Source organism: Hydractinia symbiolongicarpus, chromosome 10, assembly GCF_029227915.1.
Source record: "Hydractinia symbiolongicarpus strain clone_291-10 chromosome 10, HSymV2.1, whole genome shotgun sequence".
Classification (NCBI taxonomy): domain Eukaryota; kingdom Metazoa; phylum Cnidaria; class Hydrozoa; order Anthoathecata; family Hydractiniidae; genus Hydractinia; species Hydractinia symbiolongicarpus.
Window position 1 is genome coordinate 21,597,432 of NC_079884.1, and position 25,923 is coordinate 21,623,354.

At 33.9% G+C, this 25,923-nt stretch overlaps 2 protein-coding genes across 2 annotated transcripts; both read left to right on the forward strand.

The window, feature by feature from the left end:
* Positions 1–1,516: 1,516 nt before the first annotated feature.
* Positions 1,517–14,144, forward strand: LOC130662352 (guanyl-specific ribonuclease pgl-1-like). The gene is made up of 8 exons (XM_057461199.1): positions 1,517–1,755; positions 8,144–8,206; positions 8,482–8,568; positions 9,781–10,290; positions 10,718–10,826; positions 12,791–12,952; positions 13,247–13,371; positions 13,481–14,144. Exons 1-8 carry the CDS (start codon positions 1,627–1,629, stop codon positions 13,619–13,621), a joined length of 1,326 nt encoding a protein of 441 aa, XP_057317182.1. The 5' UTR covers positions 1,517–1,626; the 3' UTR covers positions 13,622–14,144.
* A 4,631-nt stretch (positions 14,145–18,775) lies between these two features.
* LOC130662350 (negative elongation factor B-like) lies at positions 18,776–25,616 on the forward strand. Its single transcript, XM_057461198.1, has 6 exons — positions 18,776–19,718; positions 19,869–19,971; positions 20,860–20,955; positions 22,675–22,853; positions 24,046–24,325; positions 24,803–25,616. Exons 1-6 carry the CDS (start codon positions 18,847–18,849, stop codon positions 24,956–24,958), a joined length of 1,686 nt encoding a protein of 561 aa, XP_057317181.1. The 5' UTR covers positions 18,776–18,846; the 3' UTR covers positions 24,959–25,616.
* The last annotated feature ends 307 nt before the right edge of the window (positions 25,617–25,923 follow it).

Sequence of the window (25,923 nt, forward strand, 5' to 3'; positions counted from 1 at the left end):
AATGCTTGTAGCAGACAACAAAAGGTTAATGAATCCATTCAAATAGTCCGCCAAAACAATTTACTCAAAGCAAGGGAAACTGAAAATTAAGTTATATGTTTCCAGAAATGTCCGGAATTTTGAAAATATGTCAGGAAAATTTAATCTTTTTTATGAAATGTCAGGATATTGTCAGGATTTTTAAACATTACACTAAGACTTCGTAATGCATATGTTTTTCCAATGTCAGTTTTTATCTTTAACCTTTATTTGTTTCTTGTTTTTTTTTACTCATGTCTATTGCATTTTTTCTTTTTACTAGAACAGAGTCAGCATCACATCAGCGGTAGTAACTATAGGAAACAATAGGGAAAATAGGGAAATTAAAAATGTGAGGATTTTTAGCTAAAAAATATCGAACACACTGAAATTGTGAACACCCTGAGAATACAGCCAACAACAAATTTGCGCTATTTAGATTTTGTTGTTATTAATGTTCTTGTGTTTTTTTCCACGAGAACATAGTCTATAATACCATTCAGGTTCAGATTTGCACAAAAATAAACATCCCGAGCTTCAATTAATTCTAAAACTTTACCATTTTGCTTTACTCCATAATCGGCGATCTAATCCTATTCAGAGTCAAAAAGCTGTAGCCAACCTCTTTTCCAGGGTAATTTGTTCTGTTTATGGCTGACTTCGTCTTTCCTCTCTGCGCTTAGTTGAAAATGTGGCACCGTAGATTAGTGGTTATAGCTCTCGTACTCTGTGCGGGAAACCGGGGTTCGATTCCTCTTGACGGCGAGTGAATGCTACCATAGTCCCGTGTTAACCCAAGCCATGTGAGGGAAATTGGGAAGATAGCGCGCACTGTTGGGCTGTTGGATGTTTCCGGGAGTTGTCTAGTAAAGCGCGGGTCATAATTGGGTTTGCGTAGCTCAAAATGAGCATTAAATACTCTAGGACTGTCCATCTAAGCCATGCCCTCTCCTGTAAATAATAGACAGGGTATATCCCTCGATATTTGTGAGGCTAGCCATGTAAAATATGCACATCTATCTATCTAAAACAAAGAGTATGCGAAATAAGCTTGTCTTTAATTTTCACCTTGAATTGTTGTATTATGATGGATTCACAAGTTAACTTTCGCGTTAATCAAAATTAGGAGAGCTTTTTATAAAATATAGCGTGGCTAGCTATCTTTCAGTTCCCAAAGATTTCAAACAGAGATACTTCATAATCTCCGTGCCTCCTCAAACAATTTAATCTTTGTCATTGTACAGCTAAAACATCCCTATCACATTTTTTAATTCACCCTTTTAAAAAAACAGCTTTTTCCCTCATGTACAAAATCATTCGGATCTAAAAAATATGTTATAAAACAAATCTATCTCTTTCCATTCAACGCCGGGTGGTGGGTTGGCCCGATATAAAGAGCCGGAGAACGAGGTTGGTACACCTTTTCAACCCAGGGCCAATAATAATACCAGTGTAGTAAATAAATAAATTCACTAACTGACCATAATACTTTGCGCTTATGATGATGTCATAGCACTCATGTGCGCTTTCCTTTTGGAAAAAGAGCACGTCTTTCTGGGTGTGCTAGGGTAAACCTTTGTCATTACTTTGCCAAAATAGTGCGGAAAAATGCCAAGTGCTTCATCAAAATCTTCTCAGCCTCCTTCTCAGATCACTACTAGTGATTTAATGCAAGAACCATTAAAAAATGCTGTTTCCGTGTTGGACAAAAAACTAAGGAATCTCGAAAAACGCAAGGTTAGTAGTGAAACCTATTTAACACATGGGTAGCTTTCCTTCTGCATGACTCGAAGTTTTCATTATTCGTTATAATCTGCCTTCTATGGGTGGGTCGAGTAGATACCAACTTTTACCTAGGTGGATAGCATCAGTATGTATTTTTCCATGGTTAAGTGAGTTGCATCTCCCTATATGTTCGCGGCCTGCTGCTGCAGGCAACTTGGACAGTTAGCTTGGTTCTTTCACTATCAGTCAGGGTAAACACTTAATTAGGCAACGGTAGGCTAATTAGGGCATAACACCTATTTAGGCGACTCATTGTAGCCTAAGTAGGTGTTATGGCCATATGTAAGTTGTTAGGCCATATGTAACTTAGTTAAGACATACAATATTTAATGGCTTTTCACACATTCCTAAGAAAAAATCGCAAAAAATCTTTGTTTAGAATGGATAGTCTACACGACCATGATTCCAAAATTGTCACTCGTGCCTCGATATGTTCGCGCAACTAAGAATTATGTTAAAATGAAATATATAACCTAATTAGGTTAAGTGTCGCCTATTTAGGTGACATTTTCGTCCGCCATATTTATTTTTCCCTGCGGCGTGAATGGCTGAAGTCCATTATTTAAAACAACAAATAGTGCCACACAAGGTTTGGGCCATAAGTTACCAATGCGCGATGCAAATAAGACGATAATTGGTCAAAATTATCTGCAAAGTTGACAGATTTGATTCACATAAAAATTGTAGTGCAAAACGCAATGATTTCGACGTATTTACAATAGAAAGTTTTTGTTCGCCTAGTTAGACTACGGGTAGCCTAATTAAACTACATCGTGTCGCCTAACTAAACGACTCACCTAATTAGGTCATGCTGCCTAATTAGGTGTTTACCCTGACTGACTATGGGCTAAGGATGAGCTAACCATAGTGCGCAGCCGGTATCAATTTTTAAGCTGCAGGCACCTGATGTATTAGTTTCACTTTCACACTACGTTGCATCGTTAGCTAGCTCTTTTGTAGCTAAATATAATGCGAGGGAGAATGAAAAAGAAAGATAGAAAGACAGTCTTGTTATTATCACTAATTTAAAGCCTGGAAAGAAAGGAATTAACAAAATTACAAACACTTTTAACCCCCCAAAAATATCAAAAAATTTTGATTTAAAAAAATCTGCTAACGAAGAGTTCAGCTGTGAGCTAAGCAGTTACTTTTACATTAACACTAGAGGCAAAGTTTTTAGCGTATCATGCTCAATATGATTAACTCATCGTTAGCCCATAGTGAGAAACAAGCTTTAGCCTTTTCCTCTTGACAGGCCTCGTCAGGAATGGCGTGCGATCGCACGCGCACACGCCCACACACGCCATGTTTGAATGTTCCTGTGCGATCTTCGCACGCCAAAAAATAACACTAAATACCTCAGGCGTGCGCTAATCGCACACCAAAATAATAATATTCAGTTCAATGCAGGTGTCTGGGAATAATATACGTAGGGAAGCATGATTTAATTTGTCTATTTTTTTTTTTAAATTTCTATTTTTTTCTAAGTTTTCTTTTCTTCCTCAATTGACATGAATGATTAATGCAAATAATTGAATTGGAATTTGTGTGGCTTTTGAAATAAAATTGTTTAAATAACAAGCAAAAAAAAACAGGTACGTTGCAAAATATACAAGCAAAACACGCATTGTAATATTCAGAGCAGGTGTTACATTGGTTTTCAATTCAATACTTTTTCCACCTCGACGTATGTTCGATGTTCGATATTCAGTATTCGAAATTGTGAAGTGAAGTTGCTAACAACATTTGCTTTCGAAAAACTCAGCAGCATTTCATTTTTTTTTTCAATCTAGTTGCTCTTTTTAAATTAAAAAATAAATTTTAAAGTTCAACTTTTCTGTCTACTTCTTTAAATGCTTTCGCTACTTTCGTTATATGAAATCACTTCCAGCATGTTCTTTTGCAAGCACAGAGTCAGCATGATATCTAATTATAGTTATGGTGATCAATTGCGACATGCTGAAAGACTTTTTCTTGTGTTGTTTTGAAAATTATACAGAATGTGCTGATGTTGTTTTAGAAGTTATTTATAACGGAGGAGGGTGTTACGACGAAAATTTATTTCACATATAATTTTTTTTAAAAAAAATAATAAACAATGAACACATTTTAGTTTCTTCGCAACAAATTACCTGCTTTAAAACATGGCAAAATTAGACTTGTTGTATGCGAGTTCTATGATTACTTGAGAAAAGTGGAACAATAATGAGCGCACGCCATTAAAAATTATGCCTTGCGAACATCGCACGCCTCAAAATGATGGAAAAGTCAGCATTTTTCTTCCTGACGAGGCCTGCTTGATGTCCATAATTGGTATTCTTTCTTATTTGTTGACAAAACCAGCGTCCATCTTTTATTATAGAACAACAAAAAAGCTCTGAGAAGCTCTGCATTTTGGTTGTAGTAAAGCATCATGCTTTATCTTAGAATTTTGTGGGAACTTACTATGTCAGAAAAACACAGAGTTACTGTCAACATTACTTTCTCTATCAAAACTAGAAATGCATGAGCTAAACCAGCAAGAAATAGAGTATTGTTTCCTCAAACAGTCAGGGATAACCGCAAATTAGGCTATCACGCCAAATTAGGATAGTAGATTAGTTATGAGATTTTCCATAGACTAGTTAGGAGATCATCTTCAATTTAGGAGATGTTTTTTTTTCTTTTACGATTATCTCGACAACCACGTCTGGTCGCGCCATCAACATCATCTTCATTCGAGCAAAATTTTTTATAGTTTGCTTCACAGGACTAAAAATTATATGTCAAAAGTCTTTGGATCGGTTAATTAGACAAGAAATAGTCTATTTAGGCTATGCGCCACCATGTTGAGAATATGCGCGCGGGAAATTTAGCCTTTTCAGAAGCAACCGTGGCCGTAAAACAAAGAAGCCTTAACACAAGCGCATGCGTTCTTAATCAAACAAACTAAACAATATATCTTCTGAAAGCATAAATAATAAAAATATATTTGGACCATCAAAAGGAGGTTCTATAGAATGTTTTTACTAATAAATCATTGCGATTATGCAACAGAATAGCGTTAGGCGGCAAGAACCATGATGATGGCCTAATTAGGAGAGATAAATCGCCAAAATAGGCTATCATAGACTAATTAGACTATCATAGCCTAATTTGCGGTTATCCCTGACTGTCAAAGTCCTGCACATAACTTTGACAAAAGCTGAATGTTAGATAATCTGAATAATACTGAATAATGCAATACTGAATAGTTTTTATTCTGAAATAAAGAAAAATGGTACTTTTGTCATTTTCGTCAAAATTAAATTTTTGATTCTCAGCAAAAAAAAGATTCAAAAAATAATTCTGCGAAAATGAAAAACTTTTTAGCTTTTTTTAAATTCTGAATTTTTTTTCCACAAAATTGTTTTTCAATAAAATAACATGTTTTTTCCTGCATAAGTGTTTTTTACAGCCACCATAGGAAGTGATGTACATAACGTAAAGCGGCTGGAAGTGCTAAATGGTCCAGGGCACCCTGTTTTGGTGTCAACTTATGTACTAGGTGGTACCTTACAAGGCTATGTTTATGACACAAAAACTTTTGTGTGTGAATGAAATGTTTGTTGTTGCTCTTTTTGCTACTATTTTTATTAAATTCATGGAAATAATCCTGACCAATTGCTAACAAGAACTGATAAAAAAGAATTAATAATTAACATAATATAACTAGGCTTACTAGAAAGAGGAGACAATAATTAATTAGAAACGTAAAGTTGGTTCGCAAAAATTTTGACACTGTAACAAAGTAAACCACCATCTAGATTTGGCCTGGAAACACCTTAGATCAATTACTATTTTTCTACTACTGTTCTTTGTATTTAAGTTTTTTAAAAGCGATCTAAAACAGCATTTCTATCCCTGTTTTTAAGTTTTTAAAATGTGATCTAATAAGAGCCTTTTTATCGCCGCTTTTCGTTCTTAAATTTTAACGCAATCTAAAAAAGCATTTCTATCGCCATTTTTTGTTCTTAATCTTTGAAAATGCGATCCAAAAAAGGCATTTCTATCACCGTTCTTTGTTTTTAAGTTCTTAATATGCGATCTAAAAAACCTTTCCATCGCCGTTCTTTTATAATGCAATCTAAAAAAGCTTTTCTATTGCCATTCTTCGTTCTTAACTTCGTTAAATGTGATCGAAAAAACCTTTATAACCCCGTTCTTCATTCTTAAACTTTTAAAATGCGACCTAAAAAAGCTTTTCTATTACCACTTAAAAATATTCAATTCACATTTTTATCATTTTCTTCGCAAAGTGATTCGCAAAAATGGCATTTCGATTCGCAAATTGTGAATTGCCAACTGCTAATTCGAACCGTATTAGATTGATGCAAAAAATTCGCATAAATCTAATATGGAAAATGTATGGGTGAGCTTTTTTGCGATTGCTAGAAAAGTATATCGAAACTTAATTACAGGTTTAAACTATATGGTAACTTTTAACCTCCTTAAATTTTTGTTACACCTTAAGTAGAAGTATATAAATAACACAAATCTTTATAATTTGCATTAATTTTGTGCTTTGTTTAATTATCTGAAATAAGGTAATTTTAGAACCACAGTTGTTGTTCTTAATATTTTGGCTAAGCATGACAATAGAAATATGTTGGTTTGCAGCTAGTGTGATACAGATATTAGATTGGTTTGATAGATTAATTGATTTTTTATGGTGTGAATCTCCTTCCGCTTTTCTCCGACTTGAGAATCTGCAAAAGATATTAGTTAAGGTAAATTTTTAATTCCTCAGAGTAAAGGTTATTATAACGTACCAACCCTTGAAGTGCCTCTAAATCAGGTGTGTTAACCTCAATCCGTTGTAGCTTGGAAACATTTTGCTGGTCTTTTGCCAGGAAATGCCAGCCTTATTGTTCTGACTTTTAATACTTTAAATCCGCAGGGTTGTTGTTTGTCAAATTCTGAATTCTTTTCCTTCTTATAATATTTTCAATCTTTTCTCTGAATACACAGATCTACTTCATATCACCCAGGGAAATATTTATGAGACTTTTTAGGGGCCTATTGCTGCTAAGGGGGGAGGGGCTCTGAAGTTTGAAAAAAAATCTGCTAGAGTTTGAGAAATTTTAAACATTTGTTTGTGGCCTGAAAATTCTTCGTCGTTTGTGAGCATAATTCCTCTGTCACGCCCCTGACCCTTTTAAGATTTATCCAAAAGTGTGTATTTCACGGACGGAAATCAGCTAAAAGAGGGGAGAGGGAGGTCTGAATCTTATCAGCGATATCCCACTAACAGGACCCAAAAAAAATTTTCGAAGGCCCCACCAAACTCCTTTTCACGGGTTAGAATCAGTTGATTGTTAACCTATCGTGAGGACCTTTTTTAAGTTTTAAGAAATTTAATTATGTTTTATGTCATATCTGAAATACTAAACCTAGTTCACTGTAATATATTATTTGTTTTACCTTTATAAATCTATATTAAAATACCCATATACATCTGTCTGTCACGCAAAAGTAGCGAGACGCACACAATGCCATATAAAAATGCCAGGCGAACCCATGGATTTTTTCCAATGGCACTGAATAGTATATATATTTTGTTATTGTTGTTTTTACTTGTTCTGACAAAAAAATGTATCATTTGTGAGCTTTTGTTTCAAGCTATTGCCTTTTAAACCTTGTTACAAGGTAATAAATTTTGCTACCTTGAGTCCTGTCGTTAAACAGGGTAACCACTCCTCTTAAATTCCTTAAATAACCTTAGAAAAAGAAAATCTCCTTAAAAGTACTTAAATATACTTAAAAAAGTTGAAATTTTAGCTATTCTCCTTAATTTCTCCTTATTTCTTATTTTTTCTGATTGTAACCTTTCTGGAAATGTGTTCATGAATTTTTCATCACCAATAAAATTAGACATATTTCTCTGTTATCTGAAATCCTATATTTCTATTTTTCAGGGCATAATTTATATGTATATTTTTATAACATGTATAATTTTCTTGTTATAGAACATAGTATGTAACATTAAAGATGGAGAACTAAAATGGTTTTTTCCTTAATTATCCTTATTTTTTTATCTTTTTATTCTCGTTCGCAGCAAAATATCCTTAAAAAAATGTCAATTTGTCTCCTTAATTCTCCTTAATATCCTTACTTTTGTTGTCATTTTATTAGTGGTCACCCTGATTGAATTATTCAATTAACTGATTCAATCCTGTAAATAATAATATTTCGTAAATAAACTAAATTGTCAGGGAAAAATCAGCAAAGCAAGTCAAAAGTTCAAGTGGTTTAAATAGTTTAACTTGACCCAGGAAGTTGGGAAAATCGTTAAAATATATTTTGCTACTTTTTTCATTAGGTCAAGTTGTTGGAAATCAGAAAAAAAGCTGACCTTGGCACTGAATTAAATGAAGATCAGCGGGTATTAATATTTTTTACAAACATTTTTGAATATTTATTGTTAATCAGACCCAGTTCCTGAGAAGCTTATAACTGCACCACATTATCCTTGAAAGTCATTAGGTTTATTGTTTAGGCCATTATCAAATTATCTTCTTTTTTCATAAGTTTAATAGTTGGAAGCATTTTTTTGTGTGTGTTACATTATTCTGTTCAGAATAAGTAACACCTCTTAATTCTGAGCTATAGGTCACAGTTTCTCCATGGATTGGAGGGATTTAACACTCTATGTTTTAGAAAGCCATTGAAAATCTGGCATTGGTTGATAACAGTGTTGCCACAGTGAAAGAGCTTCACAAAAACATTGTATCCTTGGATCAGGAGGTTAGTATGCATTTTTGATGAATATATAGACCAATTTCTCTTTTTTAAGGAGCATAAGGATACTAGATACCAATTAAATGATAGGAAAGATATTAAGTTGAGATCATCAAATTATTTCTTTAAACAAATTCAGGATGTGATTGATATATATATATTGGGTATTTTGTGAACCAGTGCCTTGTCTTACTGTTTTTGTGGAAGTTTTAAAATGTGTAATTGCCTTAATCAGAGGTTGATTGCCTTATGTAACTGTTTTCCTTCTTGAAAACTTTTTTGTTATATTTGTTGACAAGTAATTTGATCTTCCAACTGCAAAGGGAAAATAAGCTGCATTTTTGTTCTTACTATTACTATTAAATTATTATTTACCAAGGATATCCTACTCAGTTCCTATTGATACTGCTATCAATAAGGGTCCTGTGAATGAGGTCCTAGTCCCTCATTTGAGCTACAAAATTCATGCAAGCATGCTTAACTAAACAACCACCTTATAGATATCAATCTTATTCTTATGCTGAAAGCTAAACAAAAAGAATAGACAGCACTTTTATAGTCTATGGGATGACTTGGTTGGACTTTAAAGTGAATGCTCTACCACACGCACTACCATAAGTTCTAAGTAATAAAAAATATTGCAACATCACTGCTGTTAAGTGTGACCATTGATGTTAACACACTTATAAACATAGATGGCCTAGGGTTTGAAACAAACTGCGACAGAGCTTGGGGAATTAATTTTGCTGTCATGTTTTTTATGTGTAAAAGTTTAGAAAAATTCTTTTGTTGATATCAAAAAAATTATTCGGCTATTTCATTAACCACTGGTGTATTTCTATTTGTCTTACCAATGGTCAGGATGTTGTAAGACCAAGAAAAGTCAAGGAATTTTATGATAAGCAGTTGAAAAATTTAAGAGTATTTTCGCTTAAAAACCCTGGTAATGTCACACCTAAATTTAGTAATAATGCAACACTCTCCGTCAGCTCTGTTTTAGAACTGCTTCACATAAGTGGCACAAAGCAAGGGTCTAAATAAGCAGTTTTAAATCACTAAAACTTAATACTATTCTTACAGACCATTTTACAAAAAATGCCAAATAACACAATATTTTATTGTTTCTACAATGTACTCATGTTAAGTTTGTGGAAAGTACTGATCAGGAATAACTGTTGTTGATTTATGCATCTGTTTTTGTTTTTTTTCTCCTTTTAGTACATAAAACTTGTGAAAAAGGAACAAAAAAGAGCAAAACAAGAGCTTCGGGATCAAAAGGAAAGCCAGGGTCATCAAGCTGTATATAAAATCATCGAGGTGCAAGGCGTTCTTGGCCATTTAACCGAAGAGGCTCACCCAGATTTTATAGCTGGCACTAATGGTGCCTGCCAGCTGACTGAAGACGAACTTTCCAACTTAGACTTGTTTTATGAACTTGTTAATACGGGGTCTGAAGATGGTGATAAAAAACTATCCTCTCGTGTAAAAGCTGCTCACCAGCATTTTCTTAGTTTAGTTGAGGGCAAGGACTCGCCTGTTGTTGGTGAGGTTACATACAAGACGCTATTAGAAACTTTAAACAAGATTTTACAGTCTGGTTATTTTGACAGAGATAATATTTCTTCACCACAACCTACTGATGCTGCAGAAGAAGGTAGTGTTGAAGAACCCAGCACACCAGAGGAACAAAGTCCAGAAGAAGAATTGCCACCTTCAAATTTTGGTGAGGTATGTTCCAGAGTCTTCAGTGATCTTTATTTTGTAAAGGATGTTGATTTACTCTTCTGTGTTATTTTGTCACTATTTTAATTTCATTCACACTCTTGTTTTTTTAATTAATCAATAAATTTTGAAATTAATGTTCATAAACTATCTAACCTTTATATCTCTTGACTAAGTTATATCTCTTGACTAAGTTTAGTTTGTGACTGAGACTACGGAAACAGCCGAAGTTTTGGCTTTTCGAAGCCATGTTTTTCTTCTAAAGTAGAATCCAAGTAAACTTTCGTTTATCAGCTATTTTAACATTCGTCATTGCAAAAAAATTAAGTCCGTCTAGTGTTATTAAAGTTATTAAATTCATTGCACTGCACTTGTAACTTTAGGATTGTTATTTTTTTGAATTTGAGTACTTTAGTATATTATGTAATTGTAGGCTGAAAATCTGACGATTAAACCAACCAATGGAGTTGACCTTCCACCAGAAGTTCAACAAACACCGGATGACGAAAAAATAGACTTTTTGGTAGAATCCGAGATTGCAGGTACATTTTGTTAGTATAAAGCAGTTTTCTATTTTTTTGTACTGCTGCGCCTTTAATCCCTTGCAAATTAATTTGTCAACAAGACGTATGATATACGTAAACAACCTCGCGAATAAAGTTTACAAAAAGCTGTCTATTAAATTGTGATTTCTGTTACGAAGTTAGACACGACATATTTTGCTATTCAGATGGGCAATAACATTTCTTGTGGACTACGCAGTTATTTTTCGAAATTGATTTGTGAGATCTTCTTGAACGGAAAATTCCTCGAAATTTAAATTTTCGTTGGGTCAGTCTATGGTAAACTGACTGACAGAAAGAAGAAAGCGAGAACGAGAAATTCTTTTCGCTACAAAAAGAATTTCGTTCTCGTAATTATTTATATATGGTGGAGCGTCTTCGTTTTTCTCTTACGTATTGTTGTGGAAATTTTATTTTTCGCAGACTACTTTCCAGGCATTTGGGGAGACCTTAATTCTGCCTATATTCACTTTTGAAAACTTTTGGTGGAAACACCTTTACTTTACCAGTTAGTTAAATAAAGCTTGTGAACACTAATCTTGTCTTTTTAAAAAATAAACAATATGCAGGCGCTGCATAAACTATCTCGCTATTGAAAATGTACAACTATAAAACATGAGCTTAAACTCCATTTAGGTGACAAAAATCAAAATTTTGATGTCACTATCATATTCAGCATACTTTTTTTGTTAACTGTGCCAAATTTTGTCGAAAATAAAGTATTTTAATTTTCGAACCAATTTTGGCCTAAAATGACATTTAGGTGACAAAAAATCAAAATTTTAATGTCACCATGTTCTGCATACTTTTTTTGTTAACTTTGCCAAGTTTTGTCTAAAATAGTTTTAATTTTTGGACCAATTTGGCCTAAAATGACGTTAAGTGACAAAAATCAAAATTATGGTGTCACTATTTTGTTCAGCATACTTTTTATGTTAACTGTGCCAAGTTTTGTCGAAAACAAATACCAAATTTGGCCTGAAAGGTCATTTAGATGACTTCCAAGTACTTAGAGAGTTTAGGTACGAAATTTAAATCTGTGACGTTGCAATTGATTATTTCGGACATAGTTACGAGTTAGTAAAAAGAAAAAAAAAGTAAAAATAGTTACCAAGATGAGATTCGAACACACGACTACTCCCGTGTCGGTGCTCAGAGAGGCAGAAATTTCCATTCTTGTAGGACACATTTGCGTTTTAATACAAGCTCACGAGCTTGTAATAAAAAGCATAAAATTTCAACTAGATTGCAACTAATTAAAAAAGCTGCTACTATAATTTACGTTTATTTAGTTAAAACCGAAATTAAAACTGAGGGGGGTGTGGGAGCAACAAAAGACTATTTCCAAAATATTTTTTGTCCTGTCTTCCTGCATCTGCCATATATGGCAAAAAACCTATTCATAATAAAATAAGACCTGAGGAATAAATTGCTCACCCAAGGTTACAATATTTAGGCTGGAAGAGCAATCTCTGAATTAATAGGATAAGTTTATAAATGAATATTTTATTAAAAAATCTTTTTTATCTATTTGATCTAGTCTTTTTTATATTTTGGTTATTTTTTATTTCAAATAATAAGAAAGATAACATCGATCTCCATGTAAGATAAATTCATATTGCTCAGTCAGAAAACTTTTGGTGGAATTGGGGGAGCAATTAGTGGCTCAGCTAGATTCTCATTTCTAAGAATTGGGCCAGTCTTTGTGTGAGCAAGAGCGATCGCTTTCCACTTATTGATAGGCCTGGGCAAAGGTACACTGCAATGCAGAACTTTTTTTAGTGTCAAATTAGCTTAAAAACGTTTGTTGTGAGAACTGTTATTATTTTAGATTTTTTGTTCGAATTACTTTTACATTTTGTATCCATTTTGGCCACTTCAAATGTGATTTTTTCAAATCTTTTTTGTTTGCTGTTCATTTAAGCACCACATTTAATTTATAGGCTCGTTTGAACAGCAACCCCCTTCCTTGAATCCAGTCAGTCCAGAATTTGTTCCTCGAAACCTGCAGCAAACTGAGGATGCTGGTGGCTTTGGTGAAAGCAATGTAGCTGCCAGTAACGAATGGAACGAGCAGCAAGGGAATGAATCTGGCTGGAAATCAGGTAATTTTTACATAACATACCAACTGCATTCGATTTTATTGTTGCGTTGGAAATATCTACCCTACAAGATTTTATAGGCACAATAACTTGTCGAACTCTAGTTCGTTATTTTAATTAATTTTTCTACTAATGTTAACGAAACTCTGTAATATGTCGATGTCCACATGAAATATTAAATGCTCCTCTTTCGACATCTAAAATTATCTTTTGAAGATCAATACATAGGATTTAAAACTCTAAAATTTTGCAAAAAAACAATCTTGTTTTAAAAAATGGTGTTTTTTTTTCTCGCAGTGCCAGATCAACACCAAGGCGGCCAAGGTGGTGGCTTCAGAGGACGTGGCGGTGGACGTGGAGGGCGAGGCGGATTTCGAGGTCGAGGTCGTGGAGGCTCAGGGAACTTTCGAGGCGGTCGTCAGGTATACACGTTTGTTTTGGTTTGTTGACATTCTTCAGTGGTAATACAAAATCTCTTGTTATGCCTGACTGTTGTTTGTTATGTGTCTTTAAACCTTTGTTGCTTTTTAGGATGGCAATTTCCGTGGTGGTAATCGGGGAGGTCGTGGTGGAAATCGTGGTCAACGAGGCGGCCCAAGAGGTGGTCCTCGGGGTGGCGGCAATCGTGGTGGTTTTGGTGGTGCTGGTGGTTTTGGCAAGCCTCAACAGTAAACGAAGATGTAGATGGTTGGGCTACAAACTCGATTGTATGATAAGATCTAAGATAGTAGAAAAGTATAGCGCGTTGGATGGCTGCGACTTGTTTTGTTGTTGACAACAGGAAGTTGCGAGAAGATTTTGTGGAAAGTAATTGGCATTTTTCCATTGAGCATAAAACAATTGATGAATATTGGCGAAGAAAAACTTCGTGTAACTGATGTTTTTAGTAGCATATCTTACTTGGAAGTTTTAGGACGAATCTTTTTTATATGACTGAATCTTTTCTTTTTTTACAATTTCTTCTAGGATATAATCCTTTAAAAAATGGAAATTAGTAATAATATCCAGGTCGATTTGCTATGTGTTTTTTCAGGACGTTTAAAATAAGCTCGTTAGATAAAGCAGCTAAATCTCAATTAGTTTTGAGTTGTGTTTGTTTTTGTAGAAACAATGCTAGAATTATTCGAGACGCATTAATTAGTGTGATAAATCAGTTGTGATTTATTAATAAAAAGAAACTCGTGTATGCGTTGAACGAAGTCAATTTTTTTTTTAACTTTTAATTTGGTGCACATCCAGTAAATCAAAAATTTGTTAAAAACTTGATAAATAAATACTTATAACCGGCGATCCTGCTTTTTAGCAGGCGCGAACCAAGTGCCAGCCTACAGCTTTGTGTTTTATGAATTAATTATTTTTCGACAGTTTAATCTAAATAGGAGCCCGTGTTTGCTAACAAGTGAATTAACTCCGAGCGTAGTTTGGGACCAACATTGAAAAAAAAAAATGAATGAATGTGTCCGAGATTTCTTTAAGGTGACATGTTTTATTGAGGTAGTATTGCCTTACTTACCAAGAACGAGTTTTCTAGAATTTTCCAAAAGTTGTGTTGGCCGGTTTCCTGCAAACCTTATTATGGTACTCGTTTTTAAGTCACTTTTTAAACACTCGCCTGGTTCCTATAACTTCAAAGTATGGGTTTTTTGCTTTCTGTTTCGAGAAATCAAATCTGTCAAAATCGAATCTTTTCTACAGAGGGTTTATTAAAATATTGTCTAAAATATGTACGAATGCTTTTGGTACTTTTCAAATCACTAACCCCACATGTAAGGTTTCAGGCACAATTTCACATATAATGACTCGACATTTTAAATGTAAAGGCTGGAATCACGATCCGTTTAAATGGAAGGTTTAAAGCTGGCGGATAAGTCATAGTTCAAAACGCATCATGTATTTTTAAAAAATGAAACTTTTTGACCTGCCAAATTTGACCTATCCGTTATTTCAAAAAGATGGACGTGTTCATCTTTTTGTCATTAAACGGATAATCTTGAAATTGAAATTTCGTAAATCTATTGTTTTAAGAGTTTGATGTCATGTATCAAGATAAAAACGAGACATGAATAATGTCGAAAGCAAAAAAATTGGATTAACAGAGGATTTTATTGAGAATTTGCGTAAACGAACCGGTGTGTTAGGTTTAACGTTGGCGTCGTATAAACACGGACGAGAAAAATAAATCTGGATTAATTTTTCTAACTTTGCTATTGTGAACACGAAAAATATGTTGCAAATTACCATCATGCGTTGCTAAAAAACGAAACGTTGCAGCAAGCTTTATGTCAGAACACTAAGCGCATCGCGCATCACCTGTGTGTTGTTTTTGTATGAATAACTATATAATTGCAAGCGATTTATTGAAAACATCTGGACTTGTTCTTAAAAACTTTTAGTATTCAAAGTGATCTGTGCGAAATTCACGTAGTATTGTGGTGGACGTTACACCCAGATTTTCCCTTCGTTTTAGCCAAGGTTTTACCCATATGGATCTTTTTTTTCTTTCTTCCATTTTTTTAAATACTCGATATCGTGGAGGTGGCACGTTTTTTTTCATTTTGCTTGCCACGATTTGAAAGACTTGAAGCACGTTGTACGGTTAAACGAATTATGAGTAGACAAGAAACCTTTCACAAAGTTTCCCTACTATGTACAGGTTATCTGTCAGGTTTTGACCTTCCGTTTAAACGGATCGTGTATTTCAGCGTTAAGTGTCTGAAAAGGTAGCTATCTAAGTTTTTATTAACATAAATAAATCAAAACACCCCTACCTCATCTGTTCTGAGAAACTTTCTCGTTTTCTTGTTCTTAAACGCTAAAATTAGACCCCGCGAAGAATGTTGAAAAGGCCGCGAAAGTATTCCTTCTCCAAAAAAATTAAAATTATTGCTACACGTTTTTTTTAAAGAACGTGAGACTGAGATAGCTTAATTTTAAGAAACGTAAGAATAATTTTGTAAAGGCTAATGAAGTTTAGCATTAAAAAATGAAATAGTCTACAAAAATTTCCGCTATATTAATAACACGCTTTTCGTTATGATAGAGTTTTTAAGAAAAGTGTCCGTTGCAACAAATGTCCGGTATAAAATATGTCTGAATTAGGACTCTCTTAGTGCATAACCATTGATGATAATGACGCATTCGGAGAAGCCAAGACCTCCTTCTTTGCCATCCTCCTCCTCGCGCGGATGCGGATGTCAAAAAGACATAAAAAAAACTTAGTACGAGGTTGTATCAAAAAACGGCAAAGACGATACTTGATCTCATACGAAATAACCACCAGCAGCCATTAAATAAATATGGCGCCGCAGCTGCATGTTGGAGAGAAGGAGGAAAGTACGACGTATTTAACATTTAATTTGAATATTCATTTAGCTTAGTTAAAACAACCACTATCTGATTAAGAAAAAGGTCGTGACCTGCTACTTTCAGTACTTAATTTTTAGATTTTTTATGTTGGGTGATACTTATTAACTAAATTCTCTTAAGCTTCATTTTATTCAAGGTTTTAGAGTACGTGGATGTGTTGTTTGTAGAGTTAGCTAGCAAGCGAGCTAGCTGCTAATTTTGATTTACGATTAGCTAGTCTCATTCATGCAGTACACCCTTTAGATTCGTTATTTTGATCTTTAGAATAATTAATTTTGACTACAGGAAAGAAAATTACACAAGGTCCGTTCTATTTATTTTGGCATTAAAAAAGTACCATATATCAACAAAATGTTCCCAAACTCAAACTTGTAAGATAATTGTAACTGTCCCTTTTTTGGCTATTCTGTCTGCTCACCCATTTTTATATGTTAAGCTTTGAAAAACACATGAGGTTGGCTATATAAGGGTCAATTTTGCCTTTGAATCGGTGCTAAGTTACTTTATGGTCCTGGAAACAAATTTACTTTTTTCAATTGGAAAGTTCTGGTGAAAATCCAGCCGATTGACTCATTTTTAAAAGGAATTCAGGACGCCAATGTGATATATATTTGATAGTGGTTTAGCTATAGCTAGCTATAAGATCGGATAAGACCCATCCTATTCCTGTTTGGCCAAATGCACTTTTGGCATACACTTTCATGAAAAATAGCCTGCTTCTATCATTAATACATTTGCGATTGACTTTACCCATCCCCAAGGCACTCAGGCAGAGAAGATTGGTTTGGTCAATCTCCCTACCTTTAATACTATTTCATTTGGTAAAAACTCAATTAGATTTAATGCCATTAATTCCTGGAATAAGTTGAAGTCTTTGATGACTAGAAAATTTGTTTCCCTTGATTATTTTAATCTTAGAAGTGATCTGAAAAAGTCTTTGTTTCCTCTTACTAATCCTTTCTGAATTGTCAGACTTGACCATTTGTTTCTCGCATGGTTGTTTATCATTTGACCCACTATTATGTGTGTGTTGTTTTGTGCGTCTCATATTGTTTACTGTAATTGTCCAAGGGTAGCCATACCCTTTGCCTTAGCTTTATGCTATTAGGTATGGTCTCCCTTCAATAGCATTATATATTTTAATTTTGTTACCCTGAATAATTATTATATTTATTTTCTTTGTATTTATTTTATTTTAATTTTAATTGTATATAACTGCTATTGATAAATAAAATATCTATCTATTTATCCCCTATTTAGCCTATTTGTATTAGAAACTTTACCACTCGCTTCCAAATTTGCTGAGACCAAAGGAAACAAAATCTATATAATAGTTGATAGCTTTCAACAAAAAAAACCTAGAAGTTAGCATAATCAGGTGTATATGCACATCTTGCAATCAAGACATATACAGCGCTGAAAAAAATATTTGACCACTGCCTGTCATACTGACCATCGGAGATCCAAAATGGCCGATCAAATGGAATTTTTTGTTTCTAGAGTATAGTACAGTTTTCTGCTACAGCATTGTATGAATATTACAAGAAAAATCAATTAACATATTTTTTGCGCTTCAACTACATCATTAAAAACAGTTTGTCTCCACTTGTGGTTAAATTGCAGAAAATGCTAAAATTTATTTTTATAATTATATATATAAATGCCTTTTTTTCTGCATTGAACTTTAATATTTACTTAGTATTTAACTATTTTCTTTATTATAAGTACAATACTTTTCTCTATTAAAAAATGGTTTTTAATTTAGGGACTACCTAAAACATAAAAAACTCGCATTTCATGCACAAAAAAAACACTAAATTAAAAGACTACATTACAAACATGGTGTTACTTAAAGTGAGAATCCTATAAATATGTTGCTAGATGTATGGAATCATATTTTTGACGAAAGTAGTGAGTTTGCCAATGTGTTTTGCTGGGGACTTGGGGACCTCTTGTCCAAGAATTGCTAGGTTTTTTATATAAGAACCACTGGAAACAAGGTTGAAGATGATACAGACTTATTTCTATCATTCTCATTTCAGTAATCATACCTAGCCCAGTTCGACAGGTTATAGATAACTAAATTTTACAACCTGTTTTTTTTAATAATTCTTTTTCAATCTGAAACAAAGAAATTATGCACAAACCTGTTATATCATGTTGAACTATTCTTTTTAAAACAGAAATCTCTCATACAGAGATCAATGTTAACTTAGTTGCGAAAGGCATGTAAATTGTTTTTGGCTATAAAAGTTATTAATTCTAGCGTGGACCCGTTAATCTTACATAATAGGGGCACGTCACACAAAAAGACTGGAGCTAGTTTGAATTTTTTAACCAAGAACAAGTTCAAGGCGGCAGTCAAGTTTGTTCAAAAAAAACTTTATTGAGAGTCTGCTGCCTTGGACTTTTTTCACTTTTCTTATACTTCTTTTTGATTCTATCTTATTTCTTCTGTAAAAGTCTTGTACATGGTGGTTGATTAGATTTTTAGGTTTAAAACACTATTTACTAGATGTAAGTTTTTGCACATGGCTGGCTTTGAAGAATCTGGTTTACCAGGACATCAAGCAATACGTGATGGTTTTCAAGGTTGTACAGAACCGGAAGTGTTTATTTCTTCTTTTCAGCAGGAAAATTGTGTCCTTTTGTCATCCTTACGTCCTGCATTACAGCTACTTGATTTACAAGGACTAAAACGGACAACTTTCCATCAAACAGTGATAAATGATTTATCAGAACAGCTGTTAAAACAAATAAATGAAGAATGTAGTGGGGAGAAATTGAAAGAATTATTAGACCATACATTTCAATTTATTCATGTGGATGTCTTAAGGCGAGTTATAATGGCGATTATGAAAAAAGTACCAGAACTGAAACCAGAGTATGTCGAGCAAATTTCTGTAAATAAAGTCATTTATCAAGAATGTCCTATTGAAGTTAAACGAAGAGTATGGATGAAAAAGCATCCACTGTTTGGAGAAGCTGTTGGTCCTATATTAAACAAATACATCGATGAAAAACACACTTTGTTATATTCAACAGAGAATGTTAGCAGCAGACAATTTTTTAATATTCCTCCCAGGCAAAGACGACAAAATCCTGTAATACAGGAGTTGGTTCAAATGATTGGATTCTCCATTGAATTATATAATTTAGTATTGCAATTTTTAAGGACGTTGTTTTTAAGAACAAAACAGGAACATTACTGCTCTTTAAGAGCAGAACTTTTAATGGCGTTTCATGATGCAGACGTAAAAGAGGTTCGACAAGTAGACCCTTGCCATAAATTTACCTGGTGTTTGGATGCATGCATAAGAGACAAAGTTATTGATAGTAAAAGACTTAAAGAGTTACAAACATTTCTTGACAGTATAAAAAAAGGCCAAGAAGAAGTAATCGGGTAATGTTATTTATTTTGTATGCCGCATTACAGAATTATATATGTCTTTTTGTATTTATGTATTTTTGTGACAACACTAAAACGTGTTTGAGTTAAGTTATGAATAAACAGCAGTTCCATTTCAACGACTTCTATATCTACTTTGCATAGAGATATTGCGATGATATTATGTGATCCATATGCAACGAACACAGTGGCATGCAGTATCCTTGTACAGCTTTCAAGACTTGTTAAAATGGATATGCTGCCAAGAGTAAGTAAAAAATTTTATTTATTTATTTATTGTAAAATAGGTTCAAATATGGCAGCTGAAATGTAGAATTTGAAATTTTAAATACGAATTTTTTGAAACTTAAATACCAATTTTTGTAACTATATATGACATCAGCATAAATCATTTCTCAGCCTACAACAAATTTTATCTCGCTAATCTAATGTTTAAATGTAACTTTTAATAATCATTTTTCATATGTCCTTTGATGTCTATCCCATAATGCGTGAAAGGAAAACACCTTTGCGGCTTCTGCGTTTTTAGAAAATTTACAAAAGTTAAATTCCTCAAAGTCATTCGTGAGCTGCAAAAATGTTTTTTCCTGCAAATTGTTCTACGTATAAATGGTCTCAGAGAAATTCGTTTTTATGACACAAAATTAATATCAACTAGTTAAAACTAGAGAAAAAAATTTTGTAGGTCTTTATCAAAAGGTCTTTTCTAAAAAAATGCAAAACATTTTTTGGTGAAACTGAACTGTAAGTGTCAGGCACAAACACTTCCTTTTTTAAAGTACAAGATAAAGAGTTTTTTAAAATTTAATTTGTCTAGAAAAAAACGCACAACGTTGGTTTTGTATGCTCTGATCTGTAAAATACTGTTTTGCCACCTTAGACCGTACACTATTGCAGTAGGGTATTCCCTTTTAAAAGGGAAGAAGAATAAAAAAAATACAAGTCAAAAATGATGATTTAAAGTGGTGATTGCGCCGCCCCAAACTTTCTCCCACAACCAGATTCTTTGCTTTTAATGAGTATTTGTTCTGTTGGAACATATTGTTGCAAAATATGATCCAAAATATCCTTTTTAGTGTTATTATCTCTAACCTGTATTAACATTGATCTTTGATTGCTCAAACTTTATTTCTAGTCATCTCAAGACCTGATGTTTTTAATTCGGCTACTCACGTTAAGCGTGTCTGCATGGAACATGATCAAGCTGCAAGAATTTCATGAAACCCCTGTTGTAAGTAAATATCAAGTAGCTTTTCTACTCCAAAAGATTTATTCTTGACAATGTTTATTACAGGCTTAGTATTTTCTTTTGACAGTGCGAAAAAGTGAAAGTGTGTTTGTAGGAGTTTATTTAAAGCTTACTTAGCGCAGATGGTGTAATGTTAGCGCATACGGTTTCATGGTCGATGCACTTTAAATGTAGTGTTGTCAGTCTATTTGATGCTATGTACTGATTGCTAACCGGGTTGTGTGGCAGGCAAGCAAGTTAGAACAATGCTATATACGTATCTGGCGGTAATGTAACATAGTTACAGTCAGAGGAGAGGAAGAGCCAGCCGTTAGGGTGGAATCTCTAAGGACATTAAAACTTCCTGTTACTTACAAACTCACTTACTTTTCAATTCAATTTACCGACTGGTAGCCTTGTGGTAAAGCGTTCGCTTTCAGTGCGGGGGGTCTTGGGTTCAAAGTCCGGCTGAGTCACGCCAGAGACTGTAAAAGTGTGAATTTGTCCTTTCTGCTTAACGCTCAGCATGAGATTAGATTAGATAAGAATAGGCGGTTGTCAGTTAAGCGATTGCTGTGCTTGCACGACTTTCGTAGCTCAAATGGGAGCTTTAAATGCGTTAGGACTCCTTCGCAGGACCCTATTGGGAAGCAGTACCAATAGGAACTAAGACGCTATCCTGGATAAATAATTTCTATAATATTATTAATAATAAAAAATGAAATAGAAAAACAAAAACTTGATCTCAAAACGCTTATAGGACATTAGTATTTGTAAGAAGTATCTGTTTTGCCTGATTTACATTTTCGAAAGAGTACACTGAGATTATATAAGCATGCTTAAAAAACTACTTGAAGACAAATAGATCGCCGCTTAGTGTAAGAGCCTTCGCGTAGGGCAAATATCTTAAGTTTTTTTGGACGTTATTATGATCGAAATGTTAATAGGGAACTTATGGGGCAGTCTTTTATATCAATCATATATCAACAGCTACGATTTTGCCGTTGAATTTGTTGCTGTATCCGAAGCCAAGACGCTAGAAGCGTATACCGGGATATAGAGGTTGTAAAACCCCATCGTTGCCCTTGAGTAAGCATTTCAATATGGCAGAGAAGAAGTGATCGAAGTGTTGGAAAGCAACACTTTTGGTTAAATTTTAACTTTTTACGATATATCTGAAACGAATGTTTTTTTGTTTAATACTAATATGTTACGAATGTTTTGAGATTGACTTATTTAAAAGCGGCTTGTAAGCTTTAAGGTGGTGTTTACTTTTAGATTAGATATTGCAAAAATGACTAATCTGTTGCAATAACGAGCGAGTGTACATGTGCTGAGTATGTTCACAGTTGCTTAGCTTAGATTCTATGTCCAGCTAAGTGTGCTTGAATATAAAGTACACTTTAAGTTTAAGAGCATTCGTGGACAGTAAGTTTCGTGGCAAAGTTCGCGAATTTTTCGCATTTTGCGAGCATTGCTTTCGTGAATCGATGCTTTTGGAAAATTTCGCGAGAAAAACTTTAGCGAAGTTGACCGAAATTCGCGCTGCCCGCAACTGTTTCTTCATTTAAGTTTTTACATCAATGAGCAATTTCCTTTTGTTCAAAACAGGAGCTTTTTCATAGGTTCATAAATTGGGCGTTTATCCAAGGGTGTGTTTATTCTAGAAGGCATTAAATAAGTGTTTAAGGCTTTCACATGACAATTTATTTTATCCTTTAGAATATTGATATCATAACACAATTTCTTCCCGTGTTAATGTCTGTCATGCTGGATGAACTAAACGAAGACAGTACGCCTGTTGCCATCCCAGAAAGTCTTTGGAACTTTATCGAAGACGATCTTGTTGCGCAAGTCATTCTGGCGTTCTATGTTAATCACTTGATACAAGTTAATAAAAGGTGAGGCGTAAGTGAAATGAGAAGTACAGTATTTTTTTTATAAGTAACTGGTCTATAAGTAACTAAACTGGATTTGAAAAATTAATAAGCAACTTCAGATCTGTACAGTTGTGAGTATAAGCAACTCTTTGATTTAAGAATATCAAACACTTAAAAGAAATAACTAAAACTCGCAGAAAAATAAATCTGCAATGACTTCTTCGGCGTGATAGTGAAGAATCTTTGATGTTCTTTTCATCAATCCGTTGTTTTTTTGGCTTTAAAAGAGTGCCTTCTTTTCGCATTTTCTAATGAAAGAAAAGTACGCAACTATTAAGCAACTTTAGAACTAGAAATTACCCGAGAATGAATAACTTGAAATGTGACCAAAATTCCAAGTTGCTTTAAAAAACCGTGTACAGTGGGTATATCAGTTATTTGTGTGTGCATTATACTGTTCAAACATCGATTTCAACGTTAATGTTCGCTGTTCATTGTGGAATGACTGACGATACAGTAGTACTCCCATTTGAACTTAATTAATTAATTTTAATCTCGATTTACATTTGATACCATTTTCTTGGTATGCTTAAAAAGAAGGCTAGTTTTGGGTACTATTATTCCCAGTTTTTTTACGGCTATGTATTTTTCTGATTTTTTTTAATTTTGTCGGTGTAATACATGTTTTTTATTGAAGCAATTAAATTTCCAAAATGAGGCTTAAGGATGCTTATGAAAAGTATCATTTCAGGCTCCAAATACGCTTAGGTAATGCTTAATGGCAAACTTATCGGAATATGCTTATGAAAACACACGTTCAGGCGCAAAAAATGCTTAAAAAATATTGCATTTGCATTTTGAACATCAGTAATAGCTTAAATCTCACCACATACTGGTTAATTCAGATATAAGAATAAGAAGAAAGACTGCTCACGAAACAAAAAACATAAAAACTTCACAACATGTTTTTAGGCTTCACATAATGCTTAGGATATGCTTAAAAATGACTAAATTTAAGCCTACAGATGCGTATAAATGGTATGCTTCAAAAACACGTAGTTTTGTCGACTCGTTTTTTTTGTGTTTTTTCCCTTTCATTAAACGTACTGGTTGATTTCTGAAGTAGATGTATAAACATTGTTTGTCATTATATGCTAGTTTGTATGACATCCATAACGATATGAAGCAATTTAAATTTTCTCAATTTTTCTAGACGAATGTGCAACGCAATGTTACCTCGCTATTCACAGACGTTAAAATCCAGTCCGGCCTCTTCCGCTGTCGTCAATTTACTCGTGCATTCAATGGTGCGGAACACGCAACAATTTACCGAACCTGCTCAGTGTGCTTTGTTGTTTGATCAGTTTTTATTCGTCTGGTTGGAATACGAAGATGTTTTGCACCATATTCTTCGCCTTCTGTGGTGTGTTCATGAGCACATCGACAGTCAACTAATAGTACGGTTATTGACTGCTACTCAACCATCTTCTGAGGTAAAGACTTTGTAGTTATGGACTTTGTTTTATTGCACCGGGAAGAAACACCTTTAAAGATGGGGTCCCTTTTAGCGGCGCAGGGTGTCCAAATTGTCAGGAATGAAGAAAATATTGAAAAAATAGTCAAAATGTCAAAAGATTTGGTCTTCAGGAATTTTAGGTATCTTTTCTATCAACATGCATTGACATTCTCTTTAAGTATAACTGAAAAAGTGAAGAAAATGTCAGGAATCGTGGTCAAAAAATCTTAGGAATGCCGGAAAAGTAAAGAGTTAATATTGAGTGCAGACCTTGTAATTTGCGACATGATTTACTGTAAGAAGGATAGTTTATTGTTAAATTTGTCCAGCAGACAATTCTTAAAATTTTTGCAAAAAAGAAATTCAACAGTGTCCAACGAATCAAATGATTTGAAATGGCTTTATGTTGTTTTCTCCGCGAATTTTTACATCTAGTAAGTTTTTTTTCTTTCAGCATGCAGATGTTCTTCACGATCTCCATGCCAAACTTGTCGATCTCATCGCTTCATCCAAAGTAAGCACGCCTTCGAGCATGGAACAGAACAATTCTCTCTCTCCTGCGCTTCAGCTATCTCCAGCGCTTTCTTCACCAGGACTACCGTTTGGGTGATTGGAAGGAAAATGTCTTATAAAAGTTTACTGATTTCTTTGCGAATCGAATTCTCGCTGACACGAGTAAATTTTAAGTTTTCTTTGTGAAGAGGGAAAGGAAAAATTTTTGATACTGTTTTTCCTGAATAATTTTTAAAGTGAATTTGGAGAAATAATTAATGTTTGCTATATTTAACTATAGGAATTTTCAGGATATTTATGCATTTTTAACCGAAAGTCTGTTTTTCACTTTAAACAATTTTTTCACGGAAAGGAACAGAAATAGAACAGAGCAGAAAATTTTCTGCTAGTAATTTCCACTTCATAATATTGCGCACAATATAATACAGGAAGTATACACACTGCGCAATTTTCACAAAATAAAATAATCTGATTAGCTTTTCTGTTCCTGTCCCTTCTGTTGTGCGGAAAATTTTCTTGAAGTAGAAAACGGCCCTTAAATGCCGCTCGTAATCGATGCATGCCAAGCCACTAATTTCAGAGTTTTAAAGGCTTCTTTATTGCTGTCTTGAGTGATAGGTTAATCGTCACCAAATAATGACGAGTATTGTTCGTAGATGTTTCACACGCTCGGTTTTATTTATCTTATTTTTACTTTAGAGTATAAGTTACCCTGTAATATATGTAAGAAAAATTATATGCGTTCAATTCATAAATTTCTAAAGTTTAATCCTTTATAGCAAATAAGTCCCGACTCATCTTTTCTCAAAGACGTGCATTTCGCGAATAAACTGTTTTATGATTTTTGCGAAGATTTTCAACTTGGCTGTACAGAAAAAGTGTATAAATAAGGAAATAATTGTGCATTGGTTGATTTGAACACAAAAAGTGGCAGGTGCAATTTTTCCATTTGCGTTTTGACGACTTCACAAGTTGCGTTTAGTTCTTCTGGTATTTATTGTAATGAAACAAAACAAACTTTTAAATTTCATCTGCCTCCCCAGACTTGTTTCCAGGTTGCGA

Coding starts and splice junctions, on each gene's coding strand:
- LOC130662352 (XM_057461199.1), top strand. CDS start 1,627: ATGCCAAGTGCTTCATCAAAATCTTCTCAGCCTCCTTCTCAGATCACT. Junction 8,207..8,481: donor AATTAAATGAAGATCAGCGG/GTATTAATATTT, acceptor TCTATGTTTTAG/AAAGCCATTGAAAATCTGGC. Junction 12,953..13,246: donor TGAATCTGGCTGGAAATCAG/GTAATTTTTACA, acceptor TTTTTCTCGCAG/TGCCAGATCAACACCAAGGC.
- LOC130662350 (XM_057461198.1), top strand. CDS start 18,847: ATGGCTGGCTTTGAAGAATCTGGTTTACCAGGACATCAAGCAATACGT. Junction 19,719..19,868: donor GGCCAAGAAGAAGTAATCGG/GTAATGTTATTT, acceptor TACTTTGCATAG/AGATATTGCGATGATATTAT. Junction 22,854..24,045: donor TTGATACAAGTTAATAAAAG/GTGAGGCGTAAG, acceptor CAATTTTTCTAG/ACGAATGTGCAACGCAATGT.